Source organism: Nannospalax galili, unplaced genomic scaffold (genome assembly GCF_000622305.1).
Source record: "Nannospalax galili isolate Female #2095 unplaced genomic scaffold, S.galili_v1.0 scaffold653, whole genome shotgun sequence".
NCBI classification, from domain to species: domain Eukaryota; kingdom Metazoa; phylum Chordata; class Mammalia; order Rodentia; family Spalacidae; genus Nannospalax; species Nannospalax galili.
The window spans coordinates 1,521,659-1,537,762 of record NW_008334077.1 but is presented as its reverse complement, the minus strand read 5'-3'; the positions used below and the strand labels follow the sequence as shown (position 1 = coordinate 1,537,762).

The window sequence follows — 16,104 nt, the reverse complement described above, 5'->3', positions numbered from 1 at the left end:
GTTCTTTAAACTCATCAAATTACTTGATCATGTTTATGATTGTTCTTTTAAATTCAGTGTCCTGGGTTATCTCTAGGGGGTTCTCCTTGTAGAACTCTTCTACAGGATTGGTGGGCTTTGGTGGGGACATGGTGTTTGGCTTTCCATTTTATTATTCTTTTGTTGTGGTTTTGGCATGTGAATTTCTTTTGTTGTTTATGATTCTGATATGAGAATTAAGTTGAAGTATGCTTCTGGGTGCCTAGATCCTTTCTTCATTGGTTATGTATGGCAGGTTGGTACAGGGTTCAGGTTCTCTCAGATTTATTTTGAAGGGAACTGATGGCTTTAGATCAGCTATTCAGGGGTACACACAGAAGCTCAATTCAGGCTCCAGTCAGGCTTCCTTCATCACATGGAGGCAGGATCCAGGCTCACTCAGGTTGTCCTGTGCATTGTCAGCCCTATGCCAGAGGGAGGCCAGAGGGGGGCCAGAACTCGGCACTCTCTGGCGGTCTGCTGAGATCCCAGCCTTAGCCTACCAAAGCCACATCTACCCTGGGGCCTTGGGAGGGGCCCCACAAAATCCCAGGTAGGGGATGGTATAGCACAATTAGGGGAAGCTTACCACCACGTGGAGGTAGGATCGGGGGGCTGTCAGGCTGTCCCCTGGGTTCTCAGGCCCTCTGGTAGTTGGAGGCCAGAGGGAGGCTAGAATCTCACACTCTCTGGTGGTTTGCTGAGCTCCAAGCAGCTACCCCCCCTTAAGTTGCTTTTGTCAGGTATTTTATCACAGCAATATGAAAAGTTACTAATACAACTAGATATTCTGCTTTAGTGGTGACAGCTTTAGTTGTCAACTTGACACACCTGAAGAGAGAACCTCAGCTGGGGGCATTGCTTCCACTAGAATGGCCTGTGGCCATGTCTGTGGGGCATTCTCTTGATTGTTGTGTGATATGGGAGGGTCCAGTCCACTGTGGGCGGTGCCACCCCGGCATGTGATCCTAGGTTGCATAAGAAAGCAGGCTGAGCACTGACCAGAGGAGCAAGCCAGTAAGCAGCGTTCCTCCATGGTCTGTGCTCCAGGTTTCTGCCCTGAGTTCCTGCCTTGGCTTCCCTTGATGATTAACTGTGCTTATAAGCAACAAAACAAAACAAAAACAAAAACAACAAACAAGCAAACAACAAAAAAATCTTTCTTCCTTCCCAAGTTGGTTTTGATCAGTGTTTTTAAAAATATTTTATTTATTATTTTTATTTTATGTGTATGAGTGTATTGCCTGCATGTATGTGAATGCACCCGTGTGGTGCAATGCCGTGGAGGTCAGAAGAGGGCTTTGGATTCCCCTGGAACTGGAGTCAAGGATGGTTCGTAGCCGCCATGTGGGTGCTGGGAGTCAGAACCCGGGTCCTCTGCAAAAGCAGTCAGTGCTCTTAACTGCTGAGCCATCTCTCCAGCCCTTGATCAGTGTTTTTAATCACAGCAATAGCAACACTAACTAAAACAAATCCTTCCTTCCTTCCTTCCTTCCTTTCTCTTTCTCTCTCCCTTTCTCTCCCTCTTTCCCTCCCTCCCTCCCTCCCTCCCTCCCTTCCTTTCTCTTTCTCTCTCCCTCTTTCTCTCCCTCCCTCCCTCCCTCCCTTCCTTCCTTCCTTTCTCTTTCTCTCTCTCTTTCTTTCCTTTTTTTGTCTTTTCTTGTAGCTCCAGCTGGCCTGGAACTCACTATGTAGATCAGGTTGGCCTTGAACTCACAGAGATATGCCTTCCTCTGCCTCCTGAGTGCTGGGATTTAAAATAAAAATTTTGCTTCCCTGTGTATGAGTGTTTTGCTTGAATGTGCATGCACCCATGCTTACAGTCCCTGTGGAGGTCAGAAGAGAGCATTGGATTCCCTGGAACTGGAGATAATTGTTAGCTGCCATGTGAGTGCTGGGAACCCAACCCATCTCTCCTACTCTACTGGGATTAAAGGCATGAGCCACATACCCTGCTGTAACAATTTTTTTTTTTTTTTGCCTTCCTTCCTTCCTTCCTTCCTTCCTTCCTTCCTTCCTTCCTTCCTTCCTTTCTCTTTCTCTCTCCCTCTTTCTCTCCCTCCCTCCCCTCCCTCCCTCCCTTCCTTCCAGCAGGGATCAGACCTAGGGCCTCACACATACTAAGCACACTCTCTACCACTGACCTGCACTCTCAATCTGAGTATTCTGCATTTTGCTCATTCCTCAGCACCACATGGACTGGGTGTGGTGGGATGACCCTGTAATCCTGTCACTCAGGTGCATGTGTGTGGATGGGTGAGGGTGGGGGTGGAGGCAGGAGGATCAGAAAGTCAAGGTCCTCCTCAGCTACAAAGTGAGTTTCAGGCCAACCTGGGCAACATGAAACCCCCATCTCAGGAAAAAAAAAAAAAAAGCTTCCAAAACCAAAAATCTAAACAATACCTTCCCCTACCAATCAGTGAAAACAAAACGGGAGAAGGCAGTGGTGGGAGAGGAAGAGGAGGAGGAAGGTCAGGTGAGTTGGGGGTACACAGTACCTTGAGGGTGTGGCATGCCTTGATGGTGGCCGCCAGAGAGAGGCAGTCATGGAAAGTGAAGAGGAAGAGGTTCCACTCGAAGTTCATGCCACAGTCTTTGACGCCGTAAACCAGGTCCAGCTCTTCCAAGTACTTCAGGCCGGTCACCAGTTCCTGCAGCTGGTAATGATCCTTAATGGACTCTTCCCGCTCTCCCTCGCTACCGGAGTCTGACTGGTCCTCGGCGGCGTGGGGAGGGGCCGGCATCCGCACAGGTGGGAGGAACTGATCCACGTTGATGCGGCGCACGTAGTTCCTGCAGAGGGGCAGCAGGTCGAGGATCACGCGGGGGTCGGTGGTGCCCGGGATGAAAAGCTTTAGCAGGCTCTCCAGATGTCTCTCGAAGAACATGCGCTTCCAACTGCCGCCGTGCCTGGCCACGTGGCACACGGGCCAGCGCTTCGTGCAGCAGCGGTGCCAGTAGCTCTCATCGTCGATCAAGTTGGCGGTCACCTTCAGAGGCAGGTCAGGTGGCAGGTGGCTCAGGACCTTCTGCTGGTGCTCTGGGAGTAGCTGCTTCAGGATAGGGTTGTCTTTGGGAGCAGGGGGAGGAAACAGGGCAGGGTTGGGGATGTGACAACATCATATCCTGGACTGGGCTTGCCTGGGGACACTGAAGAAAGTGAAGACTGTGCCCTTCAGTGCTTTGCTTTGAGAAGAGAAACAGAGTCTTGGAGAGACACAAATTTGGGGGTTCTCTGGAGGGCAACTGGACATTGTACAAGGCAGTATCTAGTCTCAGCCAGCCCCATGTGAGGGAGAATCAGGAGTCTCAGGTCCAGCCCTCAATCCATCATCTAGTCTGATGGATGTGACAGCCTCTGACTTCAAGTCAGACTTGATTCACTCATTCCATAATAAATATATTTATTTGAGGAGCTGGAGAGACGGCTCAGCGGTTAAGAACACTTGGTACTCTTCCAGAGGACCTAGTTAGGTTCCTAACACCCACATGACAGCTAATAACCATCCATAACTCCAGTGCCAGGGGATCCAATGCCCTCTTCTGGCCTTCCTGAGCATTGCATGCATGTAGTGCACTTACATACCATGCATACAAAACCACTCATATACATAAAATTAAAATAAAATATCAAAAACATATTTATTTGAACAACTACTATGCACCAGGCACTGCTGGAGATAAAAATGAAAGAAACAGGGGGTTGGAAAGATGGCTCAGTGGTAAAGGCACTTGCTGAGAAGGCCTGGTGACCTAAATTCAATCCCTAGAACACATGCAAAGGTACTAGAGAACTGAATCCACAAAGTTGTCCTCTGATCTCTACATATGCATGGTGTTACCCATGCACCCTCCCAATACCACACACATAAACGCGCACGCGCGCGCACACACACACACACACACACACTTTTTAAAAAAATGAAGGATGGAAGCTGGACATGGTGGTGCACTGCACTTGAGAGGCAGAGGTGGGTATGGATCTCTGTGAGATTAAAGACCGAAAAAAAAAAAAGATGGGACTGGAGAGACTCAGTGGTTAACTGGCTGCTCTTGCACAGGACCTGAGTTCAATTCCCAGCACCTATATAGTGGCTAACAACTGTTCATAACTCCAGTCCAGGGGAATCCAACACGTCTTCTGACCTCCACTGGCATTGCATGACATGGGTGCACTTCTACACATGCAGGCAATATACTCATGCACATAAAATAAAATATTTTTTAAAAATGAAGGAAACAGAGGGACCCTCAACCTCTTAGGATTCATACTTAGCTTGCCGAGATACACAATCAATAAGCAACAAGAAAATATACTAGGGCTAAGTGGTCCTTGACCCTTTGGGTATAAGATGCTGGGTACTCATCTTTGGAATTGACTAGTATTTATAAAGCATAGAATACAGAGAGCCGGGCATGGTGGCGCACACCTGTAGCCCTAGCACTTGGGAGGCAGAGGCAAGCAGATCTCTGTGAGTTCAAGGCCAGCCTGGTCTACATAGTGAGTTCCAGGCCAGCTGGGGCTACAGGGAGACCCTGTTTCAAAAAGACCAGAAAAAAAAAACCAAACAAACCACAAACAAACAAACAAACAAAAACATAGAATACAGAGGAAACCAGAGACCCATGCATGCCATGGAAGACTCCATCAGAATGACAGGTGGGAACCAGAGGGCTTCTTGGAGAAGGAGGTGGATGTGGCAGAGTCTGGCCTTACTGCAGAGAGCAGACATGACCCAGAAAGGGCAGTAGGCATGGAGGGCACAGTCTTCCGGAATCTTGGGGGGATCTGGGGCAGGGAACAGCAGGAGACACCACATTGGTGTTGCGTGGGAAGTGTCGAGTGGTTACTAGGTAGATGGTGCTCCTCCCCCCAGCAGAGACTTACTCTGGAAATTCTTCACAATATGTTGAATGCAGAGCTCTGTGAGGAGGGGCACGATGGCCAGTGACCACTCCGAATCCTCGGCAATGATCCTACGCATGCGATGGGCATTATGTGCCTTGGACTTTATGAGGGGTGGGACTGTGCTGGGGATGGTCTTTGAGGGCATGGGGCCTGGGGTGGGACCTGGGGAGGGACTTTGGACTGTCATGGAGGGCTGGTGTTGGATGGAGAACGAGGACTGGCTGGCCGATTCTGGTGCAGGTGGCGTTGCAGAGTCTGGCATGATGAGAGCTCACAATGCTGGGGCAGGAAGCTCTTGGGGGACCTTGTGATCGGAAGCTTCTCAAACTGACAGGTCCTTGATGCAGGTAGGGCAGGGCAGGTGGGGGGGGGCTTGAACAGAAGAAGGAGAGAACAGTGTTATTTGAGAAGACTTAAGTGGTATGGAATGATACTTAAAGGACAGTCTCTGGAGTGTAGTAGATTCAGATGTAAATCTTAGAGATGGCCTGTGTGGTGTTGGGCTAGTTACTGAACCTCTCTGAATTTCAGATGTTGCCCTCTGTGAAATGAGGGTAATAGTTATCAATAGTATTATCAGAGGAATGAAGAAAATAATGCATCCCTGGGGCTGGAGAGATGGCTCTGTGGTTAAGAGCACTGACTGCTCTTGCAGAGGACCTGGGTTCGATTCCCAGAACCCACATGGCAGCTACAAACCGTCCTTAACTCCAGTTCCAGGAGAATGTGAAGCCCTCTTCTGACCTCTGCAGCATTGTACGACATGGGTGCACTCACATACAGGCAGGCAATACACTCATACACACAAAATAAAAATAATAAATAAAAAAGAAAACAATGCATCCCAAGGGCCACAGTGTGTTATTAAACATGTGAAACCAGAAAAATGATCAGTCCTACATTTTAGATAATAACTATTCAGCACTATAGTAAGTGCTGTGCACTGGGCACTTTTTCTTTGGTTATTAGTTCGTTTATCATAAAAAAAAAAAAACCTCTTGGCGATAAGAACTCCTTCAATCATTTTTTTGGTCATTTTGAGACATGGTCTCCCTGTAGCCCCAGATGACCTGGAACTCACTGTGTAGACCAGGCTGGCCTTGAACTCACAGAGATTCACCTGCCTCTGCCTCCCAAGTGCTGGGATTAAAGGTGTGCGCCACCACGTCCAGCTTTCATCATTTTGCTTTTTGAAGCAGGGTCTCACTATGCAGCCCTGGCTGACCTGGAGCTCCCTATGTAGCCTAGGACTCACAGAGATTCTCCTGCCTCTGCCTCTAGAGTGTTGGAACTAAAGATATGTGACATCACACCCAGTTTTTAAAAAATTTATGTATGAGTGTTTTGCCTGCATGTATGTAAGTACACTTGTGCATACAATGCCCATGGAGGCCAGAAGAGGGAGTTGGATTCCCTGGAACTGGAGTTACCCATGGTTGTTAGCTGTCATGTGGGTTCTGGAAGTTGAACCCAGGTCCTCTGCAAGAGCAGGCAGTGCTTTTACAATGGAAGTCATCTCTCCAGCCACTCTCTGAAGCACAGAGAATTAACTGACTTTCCCATAGCCTAAATGGAAGAAAACAGGTTTTTACCTTTTAAAGATTTATTCTTAATTGTGCACATGTGTATGTGTGTGGTATCCGATGAGGAGAGAAGAGAGCATCAAATACCCTGGAGCTACAGTTACAGGTGCTTGTGAGCTGCTTGAGATGTGGGTGCTGGGAACTCTAGACCTCTGCAAAAGCAGTACATGCTCTTAACTACTGAGCTCTCTCTCCAGTCCCCATAAGAATGGATTTTAAATTCAGTTTCTTAAGTCATATTCTGGACCCTACCTTGTACTGCCACCCTAAGGGTGAGTACTGAGAGCTATGGACTGCCAAAGGAGAGGCACTACAGTAAAGAACTAATTAATTCTAAATGCTGAACCTGACTGACTGACGTGGAACTGAGACCAGCACTGGCCAAAAGGAATAGAACACAAACCCCAATGCAAGCTGCATATGTTGTTTTAATTTGTCTTTATATTTATTATTACTTTTGAGACAAGATCTGATGTAGCCCAGGCTGGACTCCAACTCACTGTGTAGCCAAGGATGACCTTGAACTTCTGATCCTTCTGTCTCCACCTCCTGAGTGCTGGGATTACAGGTTTGCATGATATAACTGGTTTATGCTGTGCTAGGAATTTAACCCAGTGATTCATGCATGTTAGGCAAGCACTCTACTAACTGAGCTACATCCCCAGACCTTGTTTTTAAACTTTCTAGTACTCACATTTAAAGAGTAAATAGAGTTGGGGAAGTGTAGCTCAGTGATGGAGCTCTTACTTAGCATCCCTAACATTAAAAAATATGGCAAAAAACAAATAGATAAAATTAATTTTGTACTGAACCCAGTATGCCCCAAATATTGTCATTTACATGTGATCTGTATAAAGACTTTTAAAACTTAAAAAAAAAAAAGATTTGTTTTTATTTTATGAGTGTTTGTCTGTTTGAATGTATGTGCACTGTGTGTATGCAGTGCCTGTGGAGGCCAGAAGAGGGTGTCAGGTCTTCTGAAACTGGAGTTACAGCCAGTTTTGAGCCACCTTGTGAGAGCTGGGAACTGAATCTGGATCCTCTGCAAGGGCGGCAAGTGCTCTTAACTGCTGAGTACTCTCCCTGCAACCCCCATAAAGGTTTCTAATGGGATTTATAGCTATATATGTGTTCACAACATGTCTGAGACTGTGACCTCCGTCTAGGGCAGTACAGCTGAGAGGGAAGGAAGAAGACACAGACACATGCCTGCCCAGAGTGCCAACCCTTTCCTTCACCCTCCCTTTTCTCTACCCCTCCCCCAGCTCCTAGTTCTAAAGTCTCCCCTCATCCCAGACGGTGGCGTGGGAGGCGAGAAGGCAGCTAAATATGGGACTGAAGACAGAATGCTGAAGCTGTTGCCTGTGTCTGGGGCCCCTCCATGTGGCTACCCCTTTACTGCTGTTGCAGGTGCATAGCCAGTGACCTGCAGGCAGAACCAGGGCTGCTTGGACCCTCTGTGCCTCCTTGGGCAGCTCCCCTAGGTGGAGCACCGTGGTGTGGCTAGTGGGAAGCAATGCTTTGCTTCAGCGAAGGCATCCTTGGCAGAGGGAGGGACCAGATGGCTCGCTCTAGCCTGCCAAGCAGCTCAAGGAGGAAAAGCCTGGGGAGAGGGGCAGTGTAGGGAAGATATTTATGTATTGTGTCACCCAGTATGCATATCAAATGCAGATTCACAGCCTGGGTCCAACTTTAACTAATGGCCTCAGAGGATGGGACTGCTGCAGGGTGCTGATTAGAGGCACCAGCTGGTTTTGCATTTCTGGCTTGCTGTGTGACCTTGACCAAGCTGTATAAACTATCTGAGCTTCAATTTCCTTATCTGCAAAATGGGTTAATAATGTCTTCCACTGAGGGCTTCAGTGGAAATTCCCATCTTGAGTGCTGACACCTAGGAATTCCATCTTGAGTGCTGACAGGTGTCTTTAAGTGAATGCAAGATGTCTGAGACTCATCCCTGTACTTAGGGAAGAGGTGAGGGGCAAGAGGGCAATGGTGGTTTGGGGCCCAGGTGCATCATGGGTAGAGACAGTGGAGGGGAATCAGAGGCAACCCGGCTCCTGCCAGCCCTACATCTGGACTCCGCTTCTTTCAATGTTCACGCCTAGAATGTTCTATGCTTTCTCAGAATACCTGTGGGCCACACCAGGCATGTAGGAGCAAGTTTGGCAGGAGAGCCCATGTTCCTGGTGGGTGTGGCCTTGGAGTAGGTTGTCAGGCACATTCATACTGCCACTACCCCTGCCAGCCTGGTCCCAGCTCTCATCTCTCCTTTGAATTTTGCTCTCAGGTCCCTAGGCATCTGCCTAGGTCTCTCAGACTCAACCCACACAGAAGCTGGAGTTGGATGTGGAGTGGTCACCACTCCTGCAGGCCATCCCGGTCCTTCCCATTGCTGCCTCAGCTCAGGGCCTCCTTTTCTGCCACACACAGCTGCCAGGCACCCGGCCCTGGCATCCAGTCTGTTCCTCTCACAGCCAGTCCTGTGTAGCTGCTGTGGTAGGCTTCTGTGTAAACCCTTCAGGGACTTGTCACGACCTGGAAGCAAAGCCAGTTTCAACCTCAGCTCCTCAGAGGACAAAGGTCTTCCACTAGGACTGGGCACTCCCTGAAATAAAACATGGTCTACATCTGGGGACACTTCCGGCTAGTTCAGGTGGCCCTTCCTTTGCGCAGGTCATCCCCTCATCCCGGGAATCCTTTCTGTGCCTCCTCTGCCTGGGGAAGAGACAGGCATTGGTCCACTCACTGAGTTCAAGCACCACTTCCCCATTCCCCAAAGAAACACTCTCGTCAGAGTTACAGCTCTCCAGGACTTGTGTCACCTCATCCTGTGCTCAAATCCACAGCAGACAGAGCTTACTTTATCTGAAACCCTAAGCCCAGTGCCAGGCCTGCCTTAGACAGGTAGGTTTGGGGCTGCCCTATTTGCTTCTAATAATAGATTTTGAAGAACATCCTATTGGCTACAGAGATTGTTTGGGGGTGGCTTCCTGATGCCAGCCAATCCGAGACCTTCTCAGGATTTATCCAAGTGGAGGCAGACTGAAGGAAGGACGGCTGTATGTCCTTGAAGGAGCTGGATTCCCACTGCAGGGAGTCACTTCCTTGATGTATACAAGGCTTGTCTGCAGCAGCAGCAGCAGCAGCAGGGAATGAAGCCCAGTGGGGACTGGTGGCCATGAAGGACAGGGTGAGAGAGAGCAGCCTGGCACCTCTGACCCTGTCCTTAGACCCTGAGGACCCAGAACTGGCAGCATGTCTGCAGGTCCTGCCTCTCAGGTCTTAATGTGTGCCCTCCTTGTAAGATCCTTTCCGTTTTCTTCCTTTGTGACCAAACAGTCCTGAGCATTTTGCTAAGATCACTGTTTAGTAAATAAAATGGAAAACCCCTAAATATGTAGCAGATTAAATTGTGTGATGGTAGCTGAGAAGGGCCAAATGCTCCAGGCTGTGACTTCGGGGAGTCTATACCCTCCTGCCAAACTGCACCTGTAGGCTCACATACCAGCTTTCCTGGCTCAGGGCAGTATTGGCTACTTAGAACTGTCCAGAACTTGACAGTTACTGGTCCTTTAAGAACTATTCGCTTGTTTCATAATGAAGGCAGGGGCCACTTCCTTCTCATTACTGCCAAGAAATGATGACCAGAACAGGAAGTGACAGGCTCAAGAACACCCAGGAGGAAGATACAGCATAAACCCCCTATAAGATCCATAAGGGGAAAGTGTGTGTGTGTGTGTGTGTGTGTGTGTGTGTGTGTGTACGTGTGTGTGCAAACTCTGCATCCCAGTTTGAGATTCAGATCCTAAAAAACAGTTTGAAAGGGAGTGGAGGCACCTAGTTAGTAGAGTGCTTGCCTAGCATGTATAAAGCTCTGGGTTCAATCCTCAGTACTGCACAACACTGTACACAGTAGCACAAACCTGTAATCCCAGAACTTGGGAGGTGGAGGCAAGAGGATCAGAAACTCAAGGTCATCCTCAGCTACATAGGGAGTTTGAAGAAGGCAACCTGGTCTACAGGAAAACTTGTCCAAAAGAAAAAGGACAGAAGGAAGGAAAGGAAGAAAACAAAGAAAGGAAGAAGGGACAGGGACTATACCACTCTGAGAGAAAAGGAAGGAGGAACCACAGGAGAGGAAGAGGCAGGCATAGATACTTACATCACTGACTGGTCTTAATCTGTATGGCCAGTGCCAGGTTCCCCGAGGATGGTGGTGAATGACGTCTTTCCTGAGAGCCTGCAGGAATGGACAGACACCTATTATTTAGGTGTCCTGGGGCACCTAGACATTCCCAAAGACCCACAGAAGGGAGAGAGTTCCAGAAGGGGCAGAGGGATAACCTCTCTCCAGAGCTTTGTCTCCCTTAGGAACTTGTGGGTGTACTGAGAGAAATCAGAGTTTAGGACTAGAACCATCTTCAAGCTCCCAGTCCCTTGTCTAGGACGGGAATCCTCTTTGGCATTCCAGAGAGGTTGGGGCCACCAGGAGTGAGTGTCTCTTGTGCTGCCAAGTAGTGTCTCCATCTAAGAACAGTTCCTGCCCTTGGGATTCGGGGAGTGGGAAAATGGGACACAAACAGTGGATTTTCCGCTCAGGGCCTGCCTCACAGCCACAGAGACATGGGCTTCACAGCGTCATGTGAAGCCCATGTCTAGCATCAAGCACAGTCAACCAGGACCACAATCCCCAGGGAAGGTGACCCTCCTTCCCAGGTCCAACCCTGTGTCCTCAGGGCCAGGGAAGGGGAATGAAATCTCAGAGGACCCATGCCTGCACATAGGTTATAACTCCAAGGGTTGGGGATTTCCGTGTCCCACTAATAAAAGTGGTGTCCCTTTGGCCAGGCTTGTCCTCATTTTGGATGGCTTGTACATGTTGGATGGGTATTCTGGGAACATCTCCTTGGCCCTCTATAGCTGAGATTTATTGTGCTGTAGGTGTGCAATAATGGGCACCCGCCAGAGGCCCTACACTCTCTGACTGAATGTTTGGGCCTTAAACTGCCTCAGATCATATCCCCCCCATCTGCCTCTGTCATCTGTGGGGCAAGACATTAACCCTACTAAGTCTCAGTGATGTCATCTGTTCCATGTGGATGGTAATTAATACTACCTTCTTCATAGATTATGCAGCCCATTAAGGAGCTAAAAATGTGTCACATTTCACACAGGCTGGGCCCAGAGCCACATTACATAAAAATGCTTCAATATATAAGCCCATTAAGCTCTCATATTCATGATTGAAGTTATTCTAACACTGTTGTTCCATTTTACAAAGGAGGAAACTGAGGTTTAGAAAGCTTAAGGGACTTGCTAACTGCTACCTGACTAAGAAGTGAGAGCTGAGGTTTGAGTGCATGCCCATCCAATGGGCTCTCTTCTCTGAGATGCAGCTCACTTTCCCAGTTGCCTTCTGGAACTTTCACATATGAGCTCTTGCATCACTGGTGTGGAGCTCGTACTTACCTCCTTTGGTGCTGACCTACAAAGCCCCACACCCTCACCCAGATTCACTGCTGGCACTGGAAGCTTCCACAAGGCTGAACCATTGCCTGCATCCTTTGGCTTGAGGCCCCATAAAGGCCCAAGAGAATGCGGAAGAGTTTTGCTCTGCCTGCCCCAGGGCTCAGCTGGACCCTCCATGTTGCTTGCAGACCCAGATCAGGGCTTGGGTCTCCAGCACATTCCCTCCTTTTTCATCCTCCCCCAAGTTCCCAGTTAAATCCAGCCATGCTATCTATCCAAATAGGAAAGCAAAAGATGCTGTGGTGCTCCATGTCCCCCTAAAAAGTGCAGCTCTGATGGCCTGCTGGGGTCCTTCGGGCTTTCCACCCACCTCTCTGAATGCTTCCTATGCCTCCTTAGCCAGCTTCCTACTCCTGTCTTACCTCAGGATGCCCCCAAAGACAGCCCTTCTCAGGCCGCAGGCGCTTATCCTTAGGGCCCTGGACTTTTGTCTACATCTTCTTGCCTGCCCTCCATGTCTTACCATTCCTAAATTCCTGTTGGGAATTCCAAGTTCTGTTACCAAAAGAAGAGATTAAAAAAAAATTTCTCTGAGAGCCCGGGCTTGGTCCCCAGGCTGGCCCTCTCTCAGCTCAGGCTCACTTAAGTCTGCTGTATAGAAAGGGACACCACCAGCAGCTCCCCACCCCTCCTGTCATCTTCCCTCAGACACCCCAGGGAAGCTCAGCGCCAAAGGCCAGCAACTCCCTCTTCCTTCTACCTGGGGTGAGGAGGCTGTGGCTGCTCCTTGGTAACCAACGGTGACTAAGTCCATGGGGGGGGGGGGCTGACCTGCAGCAATGCCCTCAGTTGGGGGTTGGGGACAGCTTTTCCAAGAGGACTGGGGACTAAAGTCCACCACAACCTGACATCTGCTCTTTCCCCTTTCTCTTCCCAGGTCCCCCGCTCTGAACTCTAGGCCTCAGAGTCAGTTTACAGATAGCGACTTGATGGGACCGGGAGGCAGGGGCCCACCTGCAGAAGGCAGGGGTTAGCTGGGAGCCTCAGGTAGCTGCAGATGGTCTCTCCCATCACAGGGCTAAGGTGATGGCCACAGGACCACCGACCTGTGGGGATTGCAGGTGCTGGTGGGGCTTTGGGGCTTGACCAGCGTGAGTGGGGCTGGTCAGGGAGACCAGGGTGGAGTGTCCCCTTTCCAAAAGGCCTCACCTCCTCCAGGGACCCAGGGCTTGCCTTCACAGGCCCACAACGGTGTTGGTTGTTAGGGACGCTCGCGTCGCCAGGGGGCGGGCCGTGAACCCTCTGGTCCAGGACGTTGGCGGCAGTTGCCCTGCAGAATCCGCTGCGTGGCTGGTGGGAATTCTGTGGCCTTGGGTTACGCTCGAGCTTCTGATTTAGGAATGGGAGGGTTGTTCGTGTGGAGAGGGCGTACTTCTGTGCAGAAAGGACTAGAGGTGGGGGAGGGGAGAAGGCCCCAGAAAAGTAAGGTGGCAGGGGAGGAGAAGGACTTCCTCCAGGCACTTAAGTCGCGGGAACTCCACTAAAGCCAAGCTGCTGACCCCAACCCCTGCAGGACGACCCCTTCCACTTTCCTCCACGATACCAACCAAGCATCAGGAGGAGGAAGGGTCTGGACCTCCCTCCACAGTGCTCCTTCATACAGCCCGGTGCCTGGTGCCAACCCCACTTCCAACTCTAGCCTGACAGGATGGGATTGCTGTCCTGACCTCCTGGTAGGCAGGAGGGACAGATTCCTGGGAGCTGGCTATAGTAAGAAATAATTGCCTTCAGTGGTGGTGCAGGCCTTTAATTTCAGCACTCAGGAGGTAGAGGCAGGAATGTCTGAGTCCGAGGCCTGCCTGGTCTGTACAGCACCGCCAGCGAGAGCTACATAGTGAAACCCTGTAAAAAAAACAACAAAAAAGTTCTCCTGAGTGGTGGAGGGTTCTCAGGAAGACAAAGCTTAGCTTCAAGCTGGCTGCTTTGATCAGTTAACATCTCAGATGCCTCTGTTGGCACCTCAGTTAGCTTAGTGGCCACGGAGGAGCTGGGCCTGTGGTAAACACCACAGAATGGCCTACTACCAAGTTCCAGAGGTCAAGTTTATGCAGTCAGTGACCAGGTTCATGACTCCAGGTCCTTTCAAACCCTCACAAATGTTAGGAATTATCACTGATTTCAAATTCAGTATGTGGTAAAGGGTGACCTTCAACTTCTGACCTCTTGCCTCCACCCCTCCAGGGTACACCACTCTGATGGGCTTATGTGGAACTATGGATCAGGGCTTAGTGCATGCTGGGCACTCTGTCACCAAAGCTACACCCTCAGCCCAAATTATCACCTTAGTCACAGTGAGAAGCCATGACACCAGGCAGACCCACTTTGTTTTTTCTTACTAGACATCATCAGAACCTGATGCCCTGAAGATGTGCACCCCCCACTTCCTAGGCCCTTTCCTTCATTTAGCAACAAGATCTGGGGACAGGGTAGCACTCTAGCTAAGTGGTTTTGTTCTGGCAGGGTTTTGTTCTTAGCTTCATTCTGCTCCAAGTGACAGATTTCAACTTCAGCTGCTTGTGTGTGTATAGATGTGTTTGTGTGCACATGTGTGAATACAATGTGGAGGCCAGAGATCAACCTCAGGTGGTATTCCTGAGGTGCTCTACTTTGAGTTAGGGTCTCTCACTGGCTTGGAGCTCAGTGAGTAGACTAGGCTAGATGGCTAGTGAGACCCAGCAAACTGTTTCTGCTGCCCTCCACTGGGATTCTAAGTGCACACGATCACACTTGTTTTTGAAATAGGTTCTCCCTTGTAGTCCCAACTGGCCTGGAACTCACTATGCAGACCAAACTGGCCTCCATCTCTCAAAGATCTGCCTATCTCTGCCTCTTGAGTGCTGGCATTAAAGATGAGTGCCACCATGCCTGATGACACTGGGCTTTTTTAATGTGGGTTCTGGGACTTGAACTCAGGTTCTCATGCTTGCAAGGCAAGCACTGACTGAGCTATCTTCTCAGTCCCAGCTTCAGCTTATTTCTGCTTTAGCTTAGCCTTGGGGCAGGTGCTGTGTAATTTATTTTCAAAAGCCTACTGGGGGCTGGAGAGATGGCTCAGAGGTTAAGAGCACTGGCTGCTCTTGCAGAAGATCAGGATTTGGTTCCCAGCACCCACATGACAGCTAACAACCGTTTGTAACTCCAGTTCCAGGTGCTCTGATGCCCTCCTGTGACATCTGCGGGCATTGCACTTACCTACATGCAGGCAATACACTCATACACATAAAACAAAAATATTTTAAAATTTTTTACTTTATGTGTATGTGTGTACTGCTTGCATGTAGGTAAGTGCATCCGTGTCGTGCAGTGCCCATGGAGGACAGAAGAGGCTGTTGGATCCCCTGGAACTGGAGTTATGGACAGTTGTTAGCTGCCATGTGGGTGCTGGGATTCGAACCCAGGTCTTCTGCAAGAATAACCAGCGTTCTTAACCACTGAGCCACCTCTCCAGCCCCCAAAATAATATTTTAAACAAAAGCCTGTTACTGGTCTGACCCTGCAGGCTTTCTGACTCCTTCCTCACAGTCTGGGTGCCGTCCCATCAGCCCTAACACCTTCCTCTTAGATGTCCTCAAGACTCACACTCTTACCTCCCATCAGATGCCTTCAAAGTGACACCACTCCCGCCTTTCTCAGCCCCATTTTTTCCATGACCCCCCCACCCCATCAGAAGCAGGTTCCACATGGGCAGAAGCTCTTTAATCTGGTGCTTTTCATAGTCTTGGTGGCTGATCAGGCCCTGTTACTCAGTGTATCTGCAGGTCAGCCTGGCCTTGATACAGACAAGTCACTAACAGACAAGTGACACCAGGAAGGTGTTCCCTGCTGTTGTGATTTTCACATGATACTTCTGAGTTTTGGTAGCTAGGGATCCTTCTTGGTGCCTCGCCAAGCCTGGCCCACAGAACCCAGCTGAACACTCTGGCAACAGGATGGTCCGGATTTGGATTCTGGGTGACTTTCCATCAGGGTGGTGGGTTAGACTAGTGATGGGGTACCCATGCCCTACCAAGGGAGTAATGGCCACTTATTTTATTATCTTAATTTTACTTTATGAGTGTACTG

The 16,104-nt window shown here is 49.5% G+C and overlaps 1 protein-coding gene across 1 annotated transcript in view; it reads right to left on the bottom strand.

Annotated features, from left to right (window-relative positions):
- Positions 1-5,569, bottom strand: part of Tcte1 (t-complex-associated-testis-expressed 1) — an 18,560-nt gene extending 12,991 nt beyond the window's left edge. Inside the window, exons 1-2 of the mRNA XM_008829035.1 lie at positions 4,907-5,569; positions 2,517-3,088 (exon numbers count right to left, since the gene is read on the bottom strand). Coding sequence (XP_008827257.1) covers positions 2,517-3,088; positions 4,907-5,189 — 855 coding nt within the window. The 5' untranslated portion in view covers positions 5,190-5,569. The remainder of the gene's footprint in view (positions 1-2,516; positions 3,089-4,906) is intronic.
- Positions 5,570-16,104: the final 10,535 nt, after the last annotated feature.